Source organism: Martes martes, assembly GCF_963455335.1.
Source record: "Martes martes genome assembly, chromosome: 3".
In the NCBI taxonomy this organism is placed as follows: domain Eukaryota; kingdom Metazoa; phylum Chordata; class Mammalia; order Carnivora; family Mustelidae; genus Martes; species Martes martes.
Window position 1 is genome coordinate 175,387,358 of NC_137890.1, and position 24,458 is coordinate 175,411,815.

Sequence of the window (24,458 nt, forward strand, 5' to 3'; positions counted from 1 at the left end):
GCCTTTATTATGTTGAGATATATGTTCCCTCTGGACCTACTTTGTTGAGAGTTTTTACCATAAATGAATGTTGTACTTTATCAAATGCTTTTTCTGCATCTGTTGAGGTGATCATATGGTTTTTATCCTTTCTCTTATTGATGTGACATATGACATTGATTGATTTCTGAATATTGAACCACCCTTGTATCCTGGGAAGAAATCCCACCTGATCATGGTGAATTATGTTTTTTAATGTATTGTTGGATTTTTTAAAAGGTCTTTATTTATTCATTAGAGAGAGAGAATGATTAGGGGGGAAAGGCAGAGGGAGAAGCAGACGTTCCACTGAGCGAGAGCCAAATACGGGGCTTGATCCCAGAACCTGGAGTTAATGACCTGAGCCAAAGGCCAATGCTTAACCATCTGAGCTACCCGTTCATTTTGCTAGTATCTTGTTGAGGATTTTTACATCTATTTTCATCAGAGATACTGGCCTGTAGTTCTTTCTCTTTGTGTGTGTGGGGGGTGGGGGGCGTCTATCTAGTTTTGGTATCAAGGTAATACTGGCTTCATAGAACAAATTGAGATGTGTTCCTTCCTCTTTTATTTTTTGGAATAGTTTGAGAATAACAGGTTTTAACTCTTCTTTAAATGTTTTATTGAATTTGCCTGTGAAGCTGACTGGTTTTGGACTTTTGTTCGTTGGGAGTTTTTATTACTGATTCAGTTTCTCTGCTGGTAGCTGGTCTGTTTAAATTTTCTTTATTTTCTTTCTTCAGTTTTGGTAGGTTATATGTTTCTAGGAATGTATTCATTTCTCCTAGCTTATCTTCTTTGTTGGTATATAATATTTCATAAAATTCTCTTACAATTTTTTGTGTTTCTGTGGTGTTGGTTGTTATTTTTCCTTTCATTTGTGATTTTGATTATTTGGGTCATCTTTTTTTTTTTTTTTTTTGATGAGTCTGGCTGGAGGTTTATCAATTTTGTTGAACTTTTCAAAGAATTAGCTCTTCATTTCATTATCTGTTGTGTTCTGTTTTTTATTTTTAGTTCCTTTATCATTTATTTCTGTTCTATTCTTCCTTCCTTCTGCTCATTTGGGCTTTTGAGTGTTTTTCTTTTTCTAGCTCCTTTAGGTATGAGGTTAGGTTGTCTATTTGAAATTTTTCTTGCTTTTTCAGGTAGAGTACTGCTATAAACTTCCCTCTTAGAACCACTTTTGCTGCGTTCCGAAGATTTTGGACTGTTGTGTTTTCATTTTCATTTGTTTCCATGTACTTTTTGATTTCCTCTTTGATTTCCTGGTTGACCCATTCATTGTTTAGTAGCATGTTATTAACCTCCATGAATTTGTGCTCTTTCTAGATTTTTTTTCCTCATGGTTGATTTCCAGTTTCATAGTGTTATAGTCAAAAAAGGTGCATGGTATGACTTTGAACTTTTTGAATCTGTTGAAACTTGTTTTATGGTCTAATATGTGATCTGTTCTGGAGAATGATGACTGCCTTACATCCAGGGTATTCTGATACCAGCTGTGTGATTATGGGCAAAATCTCTGTGCCTAAATGTCTGTATCAGTGATACTTATTTAATAGGGTTATGGTGAGGGTCTGAATTCTTGGTAATACTAAGTAGTATATTTTAAGACCATTTTTAATATTTCATATTTACCATTTAAAAGGTTTTTTTAAAACCACAAACTGAGTTGTGTCGTTACCTTTATTATCTTTGATATGCCCCTGTACAGAAGAATTACTTTAATAAGTCATGTATAGGGGCACCTGGGTGGCTCAGTGAGTTAAGCCTCTGCTTTCAGCTCAGGTCATGGTCTCAGGGTCCTGGGATCAAGCCCCCACATTATCTGCTCTGCTCAGCAGGGAGCCTGCTTCCCTCTCTCTCTGCCTGCCTCTCTGCCTACTTGTGATCTCTGTCTGTCAAATAAAAAAATAATAATAATAAGCCATGTATAGACCTTAGGAACTAATATTTCTTATCGACTTATGATGAAAATTATGTTAGAATACAATAGCATGCAGCTTTAAAATCTTCTTTATAATCATCTCTCCTTTTACTGAAAACCAAATTAAAAGTTTTAGTCATTTAACTCATCTTTCAAATAGGTGGCCTTGTTTCCAATGTCCGGTGTCCCCAGGATCACCTCCAGGTTCAGTGATTTGCTAGAAGTCACAGGATTCAGCTTCTAATTGTATTCACTGTAATTTATTTCAGTGAAAGAATACAAAACAGAATCATAAAACTAAAAGCCTCATGGACTGAAATTCATAGAAAACCAGGAGCAGCTTCCAAGAGCTCTTTTAATGGAGTTCCACAGGACTTGTTTAATTCCTTTAGTGGCAAGTTCTGAGAATACTTATGAAATGTTATCTACCGGGGTAGGTCATTAGACACTCAGTACCCAGAATTTTATTGGAAGTTGATCACATGGATACTGTTTGTCCGGCATGTGGCAAGAGTTGAGATGCCCAGAAGACAAACAAGTGTTTAATATAAATCATTATTTGTTCAAACAGTTTAGGTACATAGTGCATTACTCTTCTCTGATCTGGGAATGGTGGGAACCCTCCTGCCAAATTCACAGATGCCAACCAAAAGCCAAACTTATAATCAGGCCTTTTTAAGGATAGCAGCCTGAGACCTATTTATTTATTTGTCAGACAGATAGAGAGAGCACAAGCAGAGGGTGAGTCAGGCAGAGCGAGAAGCAGGCTCCCCGGTGAGCAAGGAGCCTAACACGGAACTCTGTCCTAGAACGCTGGGATCATGACCTCAGCTGGAGGCAGAGGCCTAACCGGCTAAGCCACCCAAGTGTCCCATTTGAGTGCCTGTTATATTCAAATATATTCAAATATATATTCAGTGTGCTAGGCGAAGGGCATATAAGCTTGATCTACAGCATGTCCTCAGAAGGTTTGAGTCTGATAAGTGGGGTAGGCAAGAAAGGTCAGATCTTTTTAATTAGTCACTGAAATACAAGATAAATGCTCTAAGAGAGTATGTTATTTTCCTATGGTTTCTGTAACAAATTACCCCAAACTTGGTGGCTTAAAAAGACAGAAATTCAGAACTCTCACAGTTCTGAAGTCCAGAAGTCCAAAATTAGTATAAATCGGCCCAAATCAAGGTATCAGTCCTCTGAGCATGTCCTCAGAAGGTTTGAGTCTGATAAGTGGGGTAGGCAAGAAAGGTCAGATCTTTTTAATTAGTCACTGAAATACAAGATAAATGCTCTAAGAGAGTATGTTATTTTCCTATGGTTTCTGTAACAAATTACCCCAAACTTGGTGGCTTAAAAAGACAGAAATTCAGAACTCTCACAGTTCTGAAGTCCAGAAGTCCAAAATTAGTATAAATCGGCCCAAATCAAGGTATCAGTAGGGCTACACTTCCTCTAGATGTTCTAGGGCAGAATCCATTCCTTGCCTCTTCCATTTTCTGGTGTCTGACACCATTCCTGGCCTTGTGATCTTATCATTCCAACCAGCTTCTGTGGTAACATTGCTCCTCCTCTTCTGTGTGTTTAATCTCTGTCTGCCTCTCTTTCACAAGGACATTTGCGTTTAAGGTCCCTCCATCAGATAACCCAAAATAATCTCCCCATCTTGAGATCCTTAAATTAATTACTTCTGCAAAACCCTTTTTCTATATAAGGTAACACTTCACAGGTTCCAAGGATTAGGATAAATGAGTAGATTCTTTATACATGATGTTATTTTTGTAGGATATTTACAAAAAATTGGAAACTACCCAAATAGATTGTTTTAAAAAATCATGATAAATCTATACAATGTAATTCTATGCTGATGATAAAAATGATCTTATGGAAAAGCATTAGATCTTATTTGGAGGTCAAAAGCATATAATTTTATAAAAATACATACGTGTGTGTATCTGTTTCCGTTGAAAAAATGATGGGAAGGTTGTATTTTTAGAAATGTTTATTACAGGAGATAAAATTGTTTTCAATATTCTTTTTGGTCTGGGATATTGTCTGTGCCTTTCATATTTCAATTGTGAACATTTGTTTATTTTATATTAAAAAATAATCTATTCCACTTTTAGAGCAGGCTTGTTAGAGGAAGCATTTGAGACATAGTCTTTTAAATAGCTAAGTTTTACACTTGATCTTAGCCGAAAGGCCGAGAAGTGATTGACTAGCTAAGTTTTGATCAGTAGAGATAGGGGAAGGACCCAAGGTGAATGGAGGCAGGCAGGTACATGGTGGCAAATAATCTCAAATATAGTGGGCTTTAAGATGTCACCTGAGTCCAATGTGGAGGTCTTGAATGCTACTTGGAATTTTTATGCTCTATAAAAGCTGGCTGGTTTATGTAATCTTAATCATATACATTTGTATAATTGGTTTAGAAAATGATACATCAGATGTGATTTTTCAGTGCATTTGTGTGAAATTTCTAATATTAGAAGTCAATTTCTATCATGGTATAAACAGTTTGAATTATCACATTATAGACATACTTATGTAAGATCTTTTTGATAATGCAGTTTTTAACCAACCAATGAATTTCTTTTCGTTATTCTTCACTTTTTTCCAATTGTAGTGATTTGCAAGGAATAAGAACAAATGCCAAAAAGGATGGAAGCGACTGGATTCTCAATGGAAGCAAGGTGTGTAAAGAGAGACTTCCACAGCCCTTCTCTCCTCAGTCATGCCAAGAGTAACTGTCTCCACGTTTACTCATTGTTGATTCTCTCAGATCTATGGCCCCAGGAGAAGAATTTTTATTCAAGTTTTGTCTTGGAAGAATTTTGCAACATTTGTATTACATGAGATCTGTGCCTCTTCTATGTTCCATTTGTCATGCTCTCCTCACTAATATGGCAAATGTTTTAGCTTCCAAATAGCTTCTCAGCCACAAAAGAGAGAGGAAAGGCTTGTATTGTCCAAATATGAGACAAACAATAATTAATAAACTTGATATTCATGAAAAATTGGAGATAAGATTTTCTTACAAATATCACGAAGAGTTTCAAAATTTCTTCGTAGAGAAAGAATTTGATAGAATTCTTTGATAGAATTTGAGAGTTCTTCAATCTGAGAGTCACATCAACCCAGATAAAATTGGAAAGCCCTCCAATTAAGGTTACAGACAGGCTTAGGAGTAAATACGTCCCTTAGAATCTAATATTACTGATGGCAGAGGATTTTGTTTACCTAAAGCTGTGTCTGGTATAAACTCAGTAAATATTTATTGCTGATTGAGAGTTAAGTGAAGGAAAGATATTTATCTTTTACATTACGGAGGTCTTTCTGAAAATTGTTTCAAAGCCTGTTGAAGAACTAAATATGTTTGTTTTCTTTGAAATTTTTGAAAAAAATTCTAATTAGTTTTAGACTAATAACAAGTTTAAGTGTTATACTGTCAAATCACTGTAAGATTTTGTAAACACTCTTGATTTCTGTACTTACACTGTCAAGGACTAAGAACAGTTTGTGGGCTCACATTGGTCTGAACAACACATGTGGAGTAGCGCAGTTCTAAAGACCATTCCATAATCTAGTTTCATAGTTGTTATACTGAAAAACAGTATCTGTGGTGTGAAATAAATTCAGAAAACGTGTGCAACTTCTCATCCTTTGATATGCTGATGTGCATTGTGAACCTCTAAAAGTCGGATACAGTATGTCTTACGCCCTAGGAAATTCTCTTCATAGACTATCTTGAGTCACTGGTGTTTTCCCAAACATAAAGAATTTTAAACTCTTTTTTTTTTTGAAGATTTTATTTATTTATTTATTTGACAGAGAGAGATCACAAGTAGGCAGAGAGGCAGGCTGAGAGAGAGGAGGAAGCAGGCTCCCCGCTGAGCAGAGATCCTGATGTGGGGCTCGATCCCAGGACTCTGGGATCATGACCTGAGCCGAAGGCAGAGGCTTTAACCCACTGAGCCACCCAGGCGCCCCCCAAACATAAAGAATTTTAGTCTAAATTATTCATCCTAAGAATGATAATAAATATGTCCTGATTCTAGTGTATGATCACTTACCTCTGCCCACGAGGGCCATAGAAGACTAGGATATTTGGTCAAAAGTGAAATGGGAACACTTTCTCCTATGACTCCAGCTTTTTAAGCAGGTCTTCTGTGTGAACCACCCAAGATAACACCACTGACTGCTTCCAGCTCTCTGTTAGACATAACAAAAAATTGAAAGGAAGCAAAAGTAAAGGAATAAGTAAGTAAATATAGTACATCAGTAAGATGACCCAATATGCACCTATTAAAGCATCAATATGAAGTTTTTAATGGTATAGAAACAAAATTACATTAAGTGAAGAGATCATATTAACATTTAAGCGAAAATGCCTATAGATTTCAACTATGTTAAAAGAAAAAAGACCAGAAAGGAAATTCATAATGCCGTCGGTATGATGGACTCATGGAGGATTTTTTTCCTTTTCTTTATCACAATGCACTATCTATGTAACATCTACAATGACAATTATAATATAATGACATCTACAGTTTCTGTTATACCAGAAAATAAAATAAAAAAATAAAAAATGATGGCACTCATTAGGGATACCACCAGCCCAATTAAAAATTTTGACTGTTATGATTAGGAAAGAAATTGAGAAAATCTTTTTTACAGAGAGAATTCTGTGATAATTTCATAAGAAAAGGAGATCAGTCATGCTGGAAATACTTATATTCTGTCAGACTATTGCAGAAATGGTTCAGAATCTATTAACACTTTTCCACAATTATGGACAAAAAAAAAAACTGTTGAAGAACGCCATTCAATTTTACCAAATTGAAATCAGCATTAAGTGAACAGTTTTTGCCCTGTAAACAGTTCCTTCCTTCCTTTCATTCCATTGTTTGTCTTTATGTAGAGTAATGTCTGTTGATATATGCCTGAGGCCTGTATTTAGAGCATACAGGCACTGGGGCTCCTGGGTGGCTCAGTGGGTTAAAGCCTCTGCCTTCAGCTCAGGTCATGATCCCAGGGTCCTGGGATCAAGCCCCACATCGGGCTCTCTGCTCGGCAGCGAGCCTGCTTCCCTTCCTCTCTCTCTCTGCCTGCCTCTCTGCCTACCTGTGATCTCTGTCTGTCAAATTAAATAGAGCATACAGGCACTAATCAAAACAAAAAAAGGCACTGTGGGCAATTCAGCTGTGGCAACTACACAGATGGCCATTATTATCTTAAAAAGGTATGAAACTGGGAGACCTGAAATATTTTTGAACAAGTGTTGTAATGGAGCAACATTGTAGAAAAAATAGTTTTGCCATGATGTATAGAATTTATTTTCAGGAATACATTTTTCTCATTTAGTCAACAAATATCCTTGAAGGCCTTCTATATGCCAAATGCTATTCTAGGCACTAATGGTAGGTATATGAGTAGGAAATAGTCCCTTCCCTCAAGGATCTCCTTATACAGAGAGATGTTGAGGGTCTTTGATTATTGTGTCAACATATAACCATGTCCCCCTTCACTTGCTATCATGTAGAGAAGGCTCATATCAGTGGCTTATTTCCCATTATTTGTATGTATAGCACTGTGGATTTTAGAATATAATTGTTCTTTAATAGTATAGTGTCATTTAAAACAGATTCCCTTTTCTCATCTGCAGCTTCTTTCTAAAATACAGTTTATCAGGCACCAGGGTAGCTCAGTTGGTTAAGCAACTGCCTTCAGTTCAGGTCATGATCCTGGAGTCCTAGGATTGAGTCCCACATTGGGAGAGGCAGGGCCGGGGTGTCCCTGTTCAGTGCAGAGTCTGTTTCTCTCTCTGCCCCTCACCTGTCTTGTGCTCTTTCTGTCTCATTCTCTCTCTCTCAAATAAATAAAGTTTGTCATTTTATCATTTTTATAGATAATTCTGTTTTAATTTGGAAAGGACATAATAAACTCTCTTCGTTTTTATTTATAGTATTAGTTGTGGAATGAAAATGCACTGCGTTCATTCTTTGAAGTATTGGGCTGTTTTCCTTGTGCTCTTTAATAACCTCCTATAGGTTATTAACACTGCAGATCCGTGGCTAGAGTACAAAGAGAGGCATAAAGTGTGTCTTGTCTGATTTAGTCTTCTTGAATATACTTTTTTTTTTTTTTTTTGGAATATGCTTTCTTCCAATCATGACTTATACATGGATCTGATTCATTGTGGAACATCACAGTATATTTGGGGTTTGCAGGTATTCATCTCCAATGGGTGGCTGAATGACATTGTGATTGTAGTAACAGTCACAAATCGTGAAGCTGTCTCTCCTGCCCATGGCATTAGCCTTTTTCTGGTGGAAAATGGAATGAAAGGATTTATCAAGGGAAGAAAACTACAAAAAATGGGACTAAAAGCCCAGGTAAGTCACACTATAAATTACTAATTATAAATAATTGAGCTTACTCAATTATGACTTAATAGAACTATGTAGTTCTATAATTTTGATGTATGTATATCAAATCATATATTCTTATGCAAAATTCCTAAAATACGCTTTTCAGAAATGTTAAGAGAGATTTATTCCATTTATCTAACTGTATCTCTTTCTGTTATTCAGCAGCAGAAGTGAATCAAGGTATTTTGAATATCTGCTTCATTAATGGCAAAATTAATTGTATGTTGATAGACCTAGTAAACTGACTGAAGAAAATTATGAAATAAGAGGAGAAATTTTTTTTATTATTATTTGGTAATTATCTGGTAGTTTTTTCATCACCAAAAAAGAAAAACGTGTTTTACTTTGCATTAGAAACCCTTAGCTCTTGGTACATATAGAACTGGACAAGATTGGAGCTAGAATGACAGTGTGTTGTGAGAAAGCCACCAGTTTTTGGAATCAGGTGAATCTGGGTTTGCATACCTGGTTTACCACTTCCGCATTGTAGTATTAACCACTCCAACTTGGCTTCTAGTTTTTGTTCTTTTTGTTTTCTTAAATGGAAATAATCATTACCTCATTGGTTTGTTGGGAGACTTGAGTGAAATAATTCTGTACTTCATTGTGTGATCCATTAGGATACTGCAGAATTATTCTTTGAAGATGTCCGGTTGCCAGCTAGTGCCCTAATTGGAGAAGAGAATAAAGGCTTCTATTACCTCATGGAAGAGCTTCCACAGGTCAGAATTATTGAAGAGTCCATCTTTTGATTAGCTAATGAAGTCGAATGCAGTAACATAGAACTATGGAAGTTCACATATATAAAACTTATGATATAGTCAGTCATTTGAGTATAGCTTAAAGTTGTAAAAAACAACAACAACAAAAAAACACCTGTGTTTTGTAGGCTAGATAAGTAAATAACTAAACTCAGGGATATCCGATCAAAGCTTATAGGTGAGTAGGGAAATTATGTATTTCATGACTATGATACCCTCTTAGAATGATTTTAGCTTCTTAACTACAAGTCAAGAATTCTTAGCTCCTTATAAGGAATGGTCAGCCAAAACATTTGGCAGGATTTTTTGTAATACCTGAGAATCAAAGGAGAAAGTTGTTGAGTTCATATCCCATAAGGTCAGCCCTCACCTCTGTGTTTTTGGAGTGTGCTAGCTGAGCGTCACTAAGTCTCACATACTAGCATATGAGCATAGGTGCATATGCCTACTAACTGCCTCAGCCTGGGCTAAACATGAAATTGGGGACAAGGCTAGAAACACTGCCATAGAAATAGAATAAAGAAATCACCAGCAAGATGGATTTAAACTGGCTGTGGATACTTTTGCACTAATAGACAGAATTTAACCTATACCCTTTGAGATGTTGATTTTCACAGACCAATTAGGACATTAACGTGCAGAGATCAATAAATAAAAATCAACAATTTCGTATTTCTCTTCTCATTGATGAATGATGAGAAGGAATGAAATAAATTATGTATATATCTATAGGTAGTAAAGACAGTCATTTATAAAAATAAAGGATTTGTTTTAGAGAATTATTATGGAGATGTCAAAATATTCTTATAAATCTCTGTGGGAGCATTTTCTTATAGAAGTAAGAGATTAATTTTTAGGAGTTTCATAAAGATTATGAGATTTATTATCATTAAATCATGTGAAAATCACTTGTGGAATTAGAATGATGCTTAAGACCTAATTTTGGGTTCTAGGAAAGGCTAGTGATTGCTGACTTGGCAGTTTCAGCCAGTGAATTCATGTTTGAAGAAACCAGGACTTACGTTAAAGAAAGAAAAGTTTTCGGGAAAACACTTGCACATATGCAGGTAAGCTTGTCATCCATAGTTTAGTATTAAGTGACATCAATCTAAATATGAATATGGAATAATTCTCATAGAGGTAGTATTAGAATCCATGGAGGTGGATGAGACAGTTGAGGGAAAAAGTAGAGAATAAGACAAGAAGAGGTTCTAGGAAAGAGTCCTGTGAAAAATGTAGGATTTACAGGTAGAGTAGGAGGAGACAAACCTGCAAAGACAACAGAGAATGAATGGCTAGAAAGAAAAAAGCAAATCAAGTAAGTAGTGTTCGAGAAGCTAAGAGGAAAGATTTCAAGTTAAGCAGGAGTGGGGCCAATGACACTCAGAGGGAAACTAAGAGAAGGTCAAGAGTGCCCATTGGAAAATGAATGGATAAAGATGTGATAGATAGATAATGGAATGAATGTGGTACACACACACACACACACACACACACACACACACACACACAGAGGAATATTATGCAGCCATCAAAAAGATGAGATCTTGCCGTTTGCAATGACATGGGTGGAACTAGAGGGTACTATGCTAAGTGAAATAAATCAATCAGAGAAATAATTATCATATGATCTCACTGATATGTGGAATTTAAGAAACAAGGCAGAGGATCATAGGGGAGGAGAGGAAAAAATGAAAGAAGATGAAAGTAGAGAGGGAGACAAACCATAAGAGATGCTTAATCATAGGAAACAAAGGGGGGGCTGCTGTAGGGTAGGGGGAAGGAGGGATGGTGTAACTGGGTGACAGACGTTGGGGAGGGTATGTGTTGTAATGAGCACTGGGTATTATATAAGACTGATGAATCACAGACCTGTACCCGTGAAACAAATAATATATTCTATGTTAATTGAATTTAAATTAAAAATAATAATTAATTTAAAAAGAATGCCCACTGGACATAGTGGTGGGGAAGTTATTTCTTAAGAGCCATTAATGGACTGGAGTGGAGTGGTGCCAGACCAGAGTGGGTAGAAGAATAAATGGAAATGAGGAAGTAAAGATACTCATAGCAGACAACTCTTTCCTGAGTTCAGTTGTGAATGGTAGTTAAAAGAAAGATGGTTACTAGGGACTAAGAAGAGGATGAGGGGGCAGAATTTGGGGGTCAAGTGACATATTTGGAGATTATTAAGTTTTTGTTATTATTATGTTGAAAATGCTGGAAGCTCATTTTAATACCTAGAGAAAGGATTTAGTTAAGAGAGAAAGATTGTAGATATGAAGAGGATAATCAATTGGGTCTGATATTTGAGAAAGTATTAGGATGTGGTTGCCAAAGCACATGGAAAGATAGGCCTTCCCACCCCCACAGCAGAGATGTTTCCTCCATTGACAGAAAGGACAGATAGGGGTTCATTCAGATACTTATCTTTGTTGGTAGAAGATCAAAAAAGCTCTTTTATGAAGGCTTTCATTTCCCTTAAGTAATATAGGGAAACTCAGTTCCTGAAGATCAGCTGAGTAAATGGGGCATGGAAGTGTCCATGGAGAGGAAGATTTGAAATACCCCTTCAAACTGAGAGACCGAACCAACTTGAAAAATATAGTAAGGCTGCTGGCAGTGTTGAGGACTCCGGTGAGGTTAATGATCATGGGTTTATAGTGGTACCTTCTGCTTTTTTGTGTATTAGATTTACTAGAAGAGTTTAGCTATCCAGGATCAAGCACAGAGTAGGTGGATGATTGTTTAAGGCTGGGTTTTGCAAGAACTTAAAGGTATTTGCCAAAGAACTCAACATATGGTGCCCATAATCACTAACCATGCCAATCAAATATTAGACTCTAGTTTCTTCTTAAATGAACAGTTTATAAACAAGGAAGTCATAAAATTGATTAAACATTTTATCAGCAAAAAATCTGGAATTGGAAATCTACTTAAAGAGTTTGAAGTGGAATGACCTATTTGATGATGGGCTTTATAAAGGGCAAGGCAGAAATGAAACACTTTGGTAGGCTTTTAGGACCAGCATTACAGAAATTGACTTCAGGCGTGAGTAAGTCCTAGGCTCAACTACTTGGATCTCTGTGGTCTCGTCAGGTTGTATGATCACTCTCCAAAGCATTTTCTTATTTGCAAGATGTGAATAATATCTGTAACCTGTCTTGTAGAATTGCTGTGAGGATTAGATGGTTCACCCAGAGTGCTCAGAATATTGCCTGGCAAAGTAACCACTCCCTAAAGTTTGCTATTTTTCCCTTACAGAGTGTCTTCCTCCATTTTGTTCCAATGAAGGGAACCTTTTCATCAACTTCTGGCTCCTGGTCTGGACCTTCCTCAGGCCATTTTGAGAATTATTTGCTACCTGTGTGTTCATCAAGTGAACTTTTCCCAGGGCACCTAGGTGGTTCAGTTGGTTAAGCATCTGCCTTCGGCTCAGGTCATGATCCCAGGGTTCTTGGATCTAGCCCCACATTGGGCTGTCCCGCTCAGCAGTGAGTCTGCTTCTTTCTCTGCCTCTGATCGCTTTCACTCTTTCTCAGATAAATAAATAAAATCTTCACTTGATCTGAGAAAAGAAAAAAGTCAACTTTTTCCATTCTGAAAACACTTCTTTATATTCTTTCTTATTGACATAACAGATCTAAGAATAGTTGTTCTGAATCTGAATCTAAAATGAGGCACTTTAGAAAACAACTTATTAAGATGGTATGGTTTGACTTGCCGAAATCCTTTAAAGTAAGGATTTTATATTTTATATTCCTTTTCATTTATGTATCGTTAATTCACACATTGCAGTGTTTGTCCTCTTCCCACAGGCATTTAGAACTATCAGGAAGTGGAGTACACAGCAAAGGGGAGGATGGTGTTTGGTATTTGGTATTTTGGAGGCCAGTATTGTTAAATGTCCTGTAATTCAGAGATAGATTTGTAGAGCAACTAATTGTCTCACTCAAAATGCCAATAACCTCCCTCTGAGAAATAGTGATATACATAATTTACTCCTTTTTGTTTCTCTGAACAAATATGTACTGACTGCCTTCTAAAGGTTGTATGCTGAAATATAATTTGATAGGTATGATTCTGAAAATACACACTATAGGCTCCTCCCAACGTGAAGTATTACTCTGTGACTTTCTGAACTTTACCCAAAGTACTTTATGGGCATACCTAGAAAATACTGCCGATTCTATTCCAGGATATTGCAAGCCTAATGAAGTTTTTGGTTTCCCAGTGCATATCTTTACACTATATTATGTCTATTAAGTGTGCAATAGCATCATGTCTGAAAGGTGTACTACATATGGGACAGCTGGGTGGCACAGCCTGTTAGTTAAGCATCTGACTCTTGGTTTTGGCTAAGGTCTGATCTTAGGGTCATGAGATCTAACCCCATGTGGTGTTCTACACTCAGCGTGGAGTCTGCTTAAGACTCTTTCTCCCTCGCTCTCTGCTCCTTCCCCCTGCATATGCACTCTCTCCCTCTCTCTCTCAAAGAAATAAATAAATCTTAAAAAAAAAAAAAGGTGTGCATACCTTTATTAAAAAATACTTCATTGGGGCGCCTGGGTGGCTCAGTTAGTTAACTGTCTGCCTTTGGCTCAGATCATGATCCCAGGGCCCTGAGATTGAGTCCCGCATCGGGCTCCCTGCTCAGGGGGGGAGCCTGCTTCTCCCTCTGCCTGCCATTCCTCCTGCTTGTGCTCTCTCACACCCGCTCGCTCTATCTGTCAAATACATAAATAAAATCTTTAAAAAATATATTGCTAAAAATGCTAGCCATCATCTAGCCTTCAGCAAGTGGTAATCTCTTTGTTGCTGGAGGGTCTTGCCTCAGTGTTGATGGCTACTGACTGATCAGGGTGGTAGCTGCTGAAGGCTATGCCTTTTTTTAAGACAACAATGAACTGTATGTGTTGTGAGCGCCGTGTGTTGTGTAAGAATGATAAATCACAGATCGGTACCCCTAAAACAAATAATACATTATATGTTAATAATAATAATAATAATAATAATAATTTTTTAAAAAGATAATGAACTTTGCCACATCAATGGACTCTTCCTTTAACAAATGATTTCTTTGTAGCATATAATACTTTTTGCCTGCATTTTATCCACAGCAGAACTTCTTTCAAAATTGTAATCAGAAAAAAAAAAATTGTGATCGGTCCTCTCAAACCCTGCTGCTATTTTATCATCTAAGTTTATGTAAAAATCTGTATCTTTTGTTGTCATTTCCACAGTCTTCTCAGCATCTTTAGCAGTAGATTCCATCTTCAGAACAACCACTTTTTTCGTTCATCTGTAAGAAGCAACTCCTCATCTTTTAAAGTTTATTGTAAGATGGCACCAGTTCAGTCCCATCTTCAGGCTCCACTTCTGATTCTAGTTCTCTTGCTGTTCCCACCACATCGACAGTCACTTTGTCCACTGAAGTCCTGAATCCTTCAAAGTCATCCAGGAAGGTTGGAATCAACTTCTTCTAAAACTCCCATTAATGTTGGTATTTCAGCCTCTTCCTATGATTCTTGAATGTTCTTAATGACCTTTGGAATGGTGGATTCTTTGGAGAGGGTTTTCACTTGACTTTGCCGAGATCCAGCAGAGGAAATCACTGTCCATGGCAGCTACAGCCTTATGAAATGTATTCCTTAAATAAGACAACTTGAAAGTCAGAATTTCTCCTTAATCCATGGGCTGCAGAATGGATGTTGTATTAATAAGCATGAAAACCACATGAATCTCATTGTGCGTCTCAGTCAGAATTTGGGTGATCAGGTGCGTTGTCAATAAGCAGTAATAGTTGAAAGGAATTTTTTTCTTCTGAGTTCAACAGTGGGCTTAACATATTCAATAAAATCAACCATGTTGTACAAGGATGAGATTTTTATCCAGGCTTTGTTGTTCCAGTTCTAGAACACAGGCAGAGTAGATCTAGCATAATTGTTAAGATCCCTAGGATTTTCAGAATGGCTAATGAGCACTGACTTCAACTTAAAGTCACCAGCTGCATTAGCCCCTAGCAAGAAAGTCAGCCTGTCCTTTGAAGTTTGAAGCTAGGCGTTGACTTCTCCTTTCTAGCCATGAAGGTTGTAGATGGCATCTTCTTGCACTATAAGGCTGGTTCATCTGCACTGAAAATCTCTTATGTAGTGTGGCCACCTTTGTTAATGACCTTAGCTGGAATATCCAGGTAACCTGCTATAGCTACTGCATCAGCACTGGCTGATTCCACTTAGCAGTCTATGTTATGGAGACGGCTTCTTTCCTTAAACCTCATGAACCAACCTCTGCCAACTTCAAACTTCTTCAGATTCCTCACCTCTGTCAGTTTTCATAGAATTAAGGAGAGTTAGGGCCTTGCTCTGGATTAGGTTTTGGTGTAAGGAAATGTCGTGGATGGTTTGATATTCTATCCAGACCATAAAACTTTCTCTATATCAGCAATAAGGCTGTTTTACTTTTTTTTTTTTTTAAATCATTCACATGTTCACTGGAGGAGTACTTTTAATTTCCTTCAAGAACTTTTTCTTTGCATTCACAGCTTGGCTAACTGGCACAAGAAGTGTAGCTTTCAGCCTGGCTTGGCTTTTTTCATACCTTCCTCAGGAAGTTTAATCATTTCTAGCTTTTGATTTAAAATGAGAGGTGTGTGACTCCTCCTTTCACTTGGATTTTAGTGGCCATTGTAGGGTTATGAGTGGGTCTCATTTCAGTACTTTCTTGTCTCTGGGAATAGGGAGGCTCAAGGAGAGGGACAGAGATAGGGGAAGGGCTGGTCAGCGGAGCAATCAGAACACACATTTATCGATTAAGCTTAACCATCTTTTATGGACATGGTTCGTGGTGCCTCAAAACAAGAATAGTAATACCAAAGATCACTGATTACTATAACAAATATAATGATAATAAAAAAGTTTGAAATATTGTGAGAATTACCAAAATACGACACAAAGACACCAAATGAACAAATGCTGTTGGAAACATGGCACAGATAGACTTGCTCAACACAGGGTCACCACAGACCTTCAGTTTGTAAAAAAAAAAAAAAAAAAAATGCAACTTTTACAAAGTGCAGTAAAGCAAAGAGCAAGAAAATAAGGTATGTCTGTAATAGCTTTTGCTTCTGAAATCCAGCCACCACCAATTTCATGCCTTTAGCCCTATTATGGTTACTATAAAAAGTGAACCTTGTGGAGCCTGGGATGGCACGGTTGGTTAAGGGTCCGATTCTGGGTTTCAACTCAGGATCTTGAGCTCAAGCCCTGCGTCAGGCTCCGTGCTGAGCACAGAGTTTGCTTAAGACTCTCCCTCTCTTTCTGGCCCTTCCCACACTGTACACACACACTCTCTCTCTCTCTGAAATAAATAAATAAATCTTTTTTGAAAATTCAAAAAATGGGGATGTCTGGGTGGCACAGTCAGTTAAGCATCTGCCTTTGGCTCCGATCCTGGTCCTGGGGTCCTGGGTTGGAGCCCCACATCAGACTCCTTGCTCAGCGGGGAACCTGCTTCTCTCTCTGCCTGCTGCTCCCCCTGTTTGTGCCCTCCCTCTCTCTCTCCCTCTCTCTCTCTGACATAATATATAAATAAAACATTTTTTAAAATTAAAAAATTAAAAGTGAACCAAATAAGTGTATTTTCCATCTTCTTGGAAATCTACGTCTCCTTTTATGGAATTCATATTAAATTACAACAAAGATGACTATGATATTACCCAGATTGTCTGTAATTCAGAATGTTAAGTCTGATTTGACATTGGACCTTGAAGGAATAGGAACTTGGCATAATGTTTTCCCATAGAAAAAACAAAGTTTTCAATATATGTATTTTATTAATATATATACTAAATAAATATATATATTTTGATAGAAAAAAGTAAAGATCGTTTCAATCCTTTTTAAAGGATTTGAAAAGGATTTTATTGCCTCCTTTCAAAGGTAGTTTACCAAAATGTCACTAGATGGCAGTAACATCCCTTCCACCAGTACACTAGGACTACCTGTAGTATGGTTTTCCGAGTAAATATGTGTATGTTCTTAGATTTCTGAGATATTTCTTTTCTATAAGATTTCATTTATTTATTTGACAGAGAGAGAGAGAGACAGTGAGAGAGGGAACACAAGCAGGGGGAGTTTGAAGGAGAGAAGCAGACCCCGGTTGAGCAAGCAGTCCTGTGCAGGGCTCCATCCCCAGGCCCTGGGATCATGACCTGAGCCGAAGGCAGATGCTTAATGACCAAGCTTAATGACCAGGCACCCCCCCAGATTTCTGAGATATTTCGTCTAATCTTTCTGTTTTATTGAAATAAGTATCTTTGAATAATATTTTTGTGTTCAGTCTTGGAATGTATTCAAAGAAGATGAACAACTAATGTATTGCCTACACCTCCTCTCCTAGAGCTGGGTACACTATTGTTCTAGTTATTAAAATGAAATAGAAGACCTTTAAACGTCATATTATACCTAGCCAAGTGTCATCTTATGATCATTTAACTATTCAGTTTCCTTATTTTCTCTATGTTATTCTTGAATTTTGAACATTGGGGCCTCTCTGCCATTTAGCTATATTCCACCAAAAAATCATATTCTTTTTAGGATGGAGACCTATCATACTTCAGTGGCAATTATAGGATTTTTATTTCCTTTCATTCATATTCTCCATATTTGATGTCACATCTTATGATTTTCTAAAGATTAGATAATGATTAAGTAAAATTCAGATATAAATAATGATAGTGGCTCATTATTGCATTGTTTCCGTGTGCCAGACACTGTGCCAAATGAATTCTCATTTTTTCTTCACAACTCTCTATATAATAAGCATTATATTTGCCCTCATTTTACAGGTAAGGAGAGTGAACCGTGGAGAGGTTAAGCAATTTTCCAAAGATAACACAGATATTATAACTCCACAACCTACACTGTTAACTCACACCCTAGTTTTACTACCTAGAAATTTAAAGTAGATAAGAGCTTTTTTTCTTTCCCTACTTCCTTCACCCATGGGTGATGAAGTGAAAATTCAATGTTCTTTTCTAAGACAAGCTTTAGTTATTTCCTGTGTCGTATGTTCTTGATTCTAAGAGCACAGAATATTACAAAAAGGAATAGGAGAGGGGGAAAAAAGCACTTCTTCTTTACATTCCTCCAAAAAGTAATTACCCAATTCTTAAGACCTTGAGTAGGGGGTTAATTAACTGTAAAATTAAATGGCAAACCTAAGATGTTATATTTTATATTTGAGTCATAATATATTAGAGTACAATTATTGGTGTTGTTTGAATGGAATATGGGCTAGATAACCTCTCCAAAGTGTATTCCAGGTTCCATAATTCTATGACTCAAAGAGTTATGTCATTCAGAACTCTGAAAGATACTCTGATTCACTCATTAAGTTTTGAGGATTTTCTTTTTAAATGCTAGCTGCAGTATTATCTATTAGCAATTATTAATGAATGCTTGAAAATATTGCTACAAGTGTGTTGATCAATTACAAGAAGCACCTTGCTAATAATGCGTGGTATAGTTATTAGCCACCATCCATTACAGAATAATTTCTGAAAGCCTGAGGCAATGTCTGCAATGAAGAGCCAGGACAATGTGATGCCAAGAATATGCAAATATTTAATCTCTTTGTCCCTCAGAGAGTAAATTATGTATTCTTGGAGACATTAATTTCTTCAAACCTGTGGACTTCACTAAATGGATTAAAGCAAGAGTTCTAAAAGAGCCCGTCCTGATCTGAAATTTAACTTCAGCTTCTGGAAGCTCACAGCATTCCCAGAGAAATAGCTCTCAGGTGAGGGAATTGGGCTTAGAGATCCTGATTCTCTCACATTGTAAATAGAGCATAAATTCTCAAGTGTGCCATTATAGTGGGGAAAGAGCAAAAGTATCTTAAGAACTGTCAGATTGTCAGGGTACCTGCGTGGCTCAGTCACTTGGGCATCTGACTTTTGATTTTGGGTTGGGTCATGATCTCAGGGTCAGTGGGATCAAGCCCCACATTGGGCTCCGCTCCCAGTAGCGAGTCTGCTTGGGATTCTTTCCCTGTCCCTCTGTCCCTTACCCCTGCATGAGCACATGCATTCTCTCTCTCTCAAATAAAAATAAATTAAAAAAGAAAAAAAGAGTTGTCAGATTCTCGCTTATTTTCCATTGAAAATAAGTGTCATTGAACTAAACCAGGAATAGGCTTAGAGGGAATATATACTCATCTGTTTTCAATGTATAGAACATTTTTTCCCCACTTTTTTCCACTCCTTCCATCTTTAGGTTTTCTGTGAGTAATCTTGGATGTGTGGTGTAGAAGGGGAAACTTTGTGCTGATTAGATGGTAGAGATTTGGTGTAATTAAATATAAATGAATAGAAAGGGAGATAAACAACGTAAGGAAAGAGTGAGAGGGGAAGAAGGTTTTGATGGGACCCAGCATGTTCTGAATCAGAAGCCAGGGTACTGAGGTGGGAAAAGTGTGATGCCAACCTTCCTACTGCTTGGTTTTGGAACCATTAGATGCCAGTCATACTGTCTGTTTCTAGAGCAGGGTGGAGTACGGCCAAGGGAAAGGCAGTCCGTTGGGTTTTTCATTGGAACAGTAGTTCCGTTGATACACCTCTGAGGAATCTCTTCCTCGTAGTGCCTGTTCCTCCTGACACTCAGATCTTGCCTGGTCCTGGGTCTTAATTATGTTCCTTTTCTACTCTTTTCTGGAAATGGAAAGTACCCCAACTATCCCCATCACAATGATGCTAAAAGGCTCGCTTTTGTGGTTTGAGAATTGCCGTAGCCAATAGGAATGGCAGCGCCAGCATTCTCTTGAGAATCTAGTCCCTAAAGCCTTCCTTCTGGGGACTCAGTCATGGCTTTGAACTTGCCACAGTGCATACGTAGGGCACATTAATTTCTAGTTTGAGTTTAACTGTGCCACCTCTGTCACTAACTTCCATGCCTTTTATTAGCCACAGCAAAGATCTCACTCATGAATTCCATAGAATGATCAAAACTCTGTTCTATCTGAATTAACACAAGGAAGACAGAGCCAGCTGACCATAGCTGGGCCTTGAACCTAAGAGGTCAACTAGAATGGGGTGTATTTCAGGGGGTTACCCAAAGTGGAAGGCTAATATGTCAAATCCAAGCCAGTTTCCTGAAGGAAGTTCAAGAGTTGGTGCACCAAGGAGACCAGATGTGAACTCAGAATTCAAGGTATGAGAGCCAAGAATCTGGAATAAAGACAATTTGATTGAAGTGAAAGCAGTCAAAAACACTTGGGAATAGAGAGAATGATTTCAAAGGCTACTATAGGTTGTGGCCAGCAGGAGAAAGTATAATATATCGCATTGGCCATTCCAGACCATTCAGTTCAAGTTAGAGACTAGCTATATGTAGGGATATACATAGAGATATATACATAGCGGAGAGACGTGGAAGAAGTTGGAGGCTACTGGACTTTGATCTCTTGTATGCTCTGATGCTTTTATTCTACATTCTGTAGATGCAGATTAAATACTTTGCAATATAAAATAATGTCTAATAAATATTTTGAACATTGTCCTTCCAGCTTGTTACTTTATTATTTTATTCCAAGACAAAGAAGCAGAATAATGTGTATACTTAATTTCATTAATAGAGACACATTCTTCATAAAAAGAAGAAAAAAACAAATTCTTCATGGATTTAGATTCTGGAGGAAAATGGGTGTTTTCAACAGCTGTATTAAAGGACTATACCACCAGATGGTGCTCACCGATTAAAGCCATCTAGTTTTTCAAGCAGTTTTCCTAAATGGTCTAAATTTTTAAATCTAAAACATGAGATATTGTTTATGTATTTATCTCTTTTTTTCTCTTTTAGTACAGGTTTTTCTAGCAATGAATATAGTGTGTTTTAAAGTTAAGCTATTTAGTTTAACATGCCTCTTTTGGAGGAAAACAAAGAACTGGTAATTCCACTTTTGTTTTGCTCTAAAGATCTTCTATTATATAATTTTTGATATGCTAGGTGACTGTAAATATGCTCTTTTTTATGCTCAATTTTTTTCCTTTCATTTCCTTCTAACTCAAGACAGTACAACATAAGCTAGCAGAATTAAAAACACAAATTTGTGTAACCAGAGCTTTTGTGGACAGCTGTCTCCAGCTGCATGAAAAGAAACGTCTGGACTCTGCCACTGCCTCCATGGCGAAATATTGGTATGCATGCTTTGGTAATTAAAACGTGGTGTTTGCACAGACTGTTATGGAATTCTTCCAACTTTAAACTCAGCCTTGAGGGTCTTAAAAGAAGAAGGCTATGAAAATAAAAACGAACAGTAAGAACCAACTTTAAAAAAAATACTGGGAGGTCCCATTAAGCCTATATATAATGTGCTAAAATTACTCAAGTTGATTAACTTTTAGCTTGCTATTGAAAATAAGATATTAAGATACTGAAGAAGGGTGACTGATTAGTTCATTCAAGTACGAGTTTAATTTCAAATTATCTGACAAGTGGCCCTGTAATGAGACCAAACAAGAATAGTAAGACTTAGAATCCTGAGATTGAATCCCAATTCTTTCATTAAATAACTGTAATTAAATTTAATTCTTTCTGGATCAACATTTTGGTATCTGTGAAATGAGTAGATTGGATTGCATTTCCCTAAAGTGTTGTCTAGAGCTAAGAAAAATTTCTGAAAAATTGATTGTCCCATCAAATGTTGCACATGCTCTATTAAATGAAAGGGAAAATGTCCTATAAGTCTTGGAAAGACTTTTCACTGGTATTAAAGATGAGTTTAAAAATAAATAAGTAAATAAAGATGAGTTAATTGAAAAGAGACTCCTTGTATTTTAAGATGCAAGAACATAGTTTAAATCAGATTCTGGAAATGGGTTTGGTTTCCTGTTTTAAAAACAAACATTCTCACATCTCATTAGCCCAAAAATAACCTAGAAAAAAATTCCTATCATTATTCATTAACTTGTGTTCAGTTCAATCAGAAATAGAATGAGGAAACATGCAGGATAATTCTTTATGTAATAATTCCAAAATAATAAAACTGCCAGGTTGAAGTTGATGTGAAATTACTAGGAACTTGTACTTTGGGGGAAACATTGGACATTTACGTTTATAGCAAGTTCTTTGACCAGTTGAAAAAAGTGTAAAATATTTTTAGGTAATTTTAGAAAAGGAGATATTCAGGTAGCTATTGACCTTATTGATCTTTGAAAACACTAAGTTTAAAGACATACTGTTACTTCACATTGAAGCAGAGGAAGCAACTAGTTATAACCCAGTAAATATTTCACTAAAATACTTACCAAACACAAAAATGTATAGAATTCCAAACATTGCTGCCCCCTGAGCCCTGTTAATCATTATATTGCTACTCTTATATTAGGAACATCCTCATCTGTCCTATGACTTGAGTTAAAAATTACTTTAAATGAGAAAATGTGGTTATGCTTACTTTTACTTTATGTTTTCCACTATTGAAAAATAGATGGAGCTCTTGGCTGGCTCAGCCAGTAGAGCATGTGACTCTTGATCTCAGTGTCATGAGTTCAAGTCCCATGTTGTGGGCAGGCATTACTTTAAGAGGAAAAAAATAAAGAAAATATGTTGAAAAGCATTTTGAACTTATGTTTTTATCTTAGGATGGATAAAATCTCTACCAGTTATCTTATGAATTTTAATGGTAGTTAAAATTATTATGATAGATCAAGAATATTTCTCAAGTATTTCATATACTTTGGGAATAATAATACTCAAATAATCTTTGACAAGTTTCCTATATGATGGTGTGTACCTTAATAGTAGTCTTCCCACTTAGATTTTTACTTTTACTTTCAGTTTATTTCTGAAAATCCCTAAAAATATTTTTTTCACAGTTACTGAAATTCAGTATTGTAACCTTTGGAATAAAATAAATTCAGAATTGTAAATTCAGAATTGTAACCTTCAGGTAGAATTGATGACTTTGGAGAAAAAGACATATTACAAGGCAAAAGGAAATAGATGGGCTGTATAACTATATAGTTACTTGGATCATACAAAGAATCTAAATTAATTAGACCAAAATCAGGTTTTTACTTAGTCCTTTTCAGGCCTAAAGTAGCCAAAACCCAATAGTCTATGCATTCCACATTTTATTTCTAGCCTTACCAAAAACCCAGCCAGAACTAATTGGTGAAGAAAGTATTCATTATGTGAAAATTGTCCAGAGTTTTATTTCATATATAATTTATGTCAATCTTCTCTGGTTGGCTAATATGTCTAATTGTAATTGTTTGATAAATGTATGTATTTAAACAGTCAGAAATAATTTGTTTCCTGATTGTGAAGCACTTTGTGAAAATCCATTTCAAATGTTCCTTTTTTGCTTTTTATTTTGGTCATCTAGGGCATCTGAGTTAGAAAACCGTGTGGCTTATGACTGTGTCCAGCTCCACGGAGGTTGGGGATACATGTGGGAGTACCCAATTGCAAAGTGAGTATGATGTGAAGAAAAAGGAAAATTTCTTTACCGTACTTTCTGCATTGAGTGTAGAGGAAAAAGATGTAAAATCTTTCTGTTTGTCATCTGACTACCGAGTGTGTCCGAGCACATGGAACAGCTTCATGTTATCAGCTTGCTACTAGGATTTTATCTTTTTTAAAGAAAGCAAACAGAATAGTAAAGTATGGCTTTATTTGAATCATTATGCAGAAGGATTAATATCACTTTCTTTATGGTCGAATGATACTGTATTTTATTGGTTAACCGTAATCATACAGGTTATTTCGACTCTTTTACTATGACAATAAATGCTGCAACAAAACACCTTTAAACATTTGTCTTAGGTACGTGTGTTTTTAATGACAACAGGACAGAGTTCCAAAAGTAGTATTGCTAGTTCAAAAGTATACATATTTTAAATCTTAATACATTGCCAGATTATTTTCTCTAGTTAGTAGCAACTCATACCCAAATGAAAAAAGTTTGAGGATAGCTTATCTTCCTAAACTGTGAATGTTATTGCTTTTTAAACCTTATGCTAATGTAACAGGTAGAAAATAGATTATTATTCTTCCTTTAATTTGCATTGACTATTAATTTTTTTAGTTTCCTGTGGTAAAAATATTTAACATCAGATCTACCCTCTTCACAAATTTTTAAGTGCTCCATACTGAACAGTTAACTATAGTACAACATTGTATTGCAGACCTCTGAAGCCTACTCATCTTGCTCAACTGAAACTTTAAGCCATTGATTAACAACTCCCCATTATCCCCTTCCTTTGTTCCTGGCAACCATTATTCTTCTGTGATTCTATGAATTTGGCTATTTTAGATACCCCCA

At 36.5% G+C, this 24,458-nt stretch overlaps 1 protein-coding gene across 2 annotated transcripts in view; it reads left to right on the plus strand.

The window, feature by feature from the left end:
* The window catches only part of ACADL (acyl-CoA dehydrogenase long chain), a 41,450-nt gene that overhangs the window by 11,168 nt on the left and 5,824 nt on the right, over positions 1-24,458 (plus strand). The window contains exons 5-10 of one of the 2 annotated variants that reach the window (XM_080799304.1): positions 4,566-4,632; positions 8,170-8,334; positions 8,991-9,092; positions 10,085-10,198; positions 21,200-21,327; positions 23,520-23,606. In XM_080799304.1, coding sequence (XP_080655430.1) covers positions 4,566-4,632; positions 8,170-8,334; positions 8,991-9,092; positions 10,085-10,198; positions 21,200-21,327; positions 23,520-23,606 — 663 coding nt within the window. Of the gene's footprint in view, positions 1-4,565; positions 4,633-8,169; positions 8,335-8,990; positions 9,093-10,084; positions 10,199-12,395; positions 13,644-21,199; positions 21,328-23,519; positions 23,607-24,458 lie in introns of those variants that run through there. The other variant, XM_080799305.1, reaches the window with a different exon arrangement.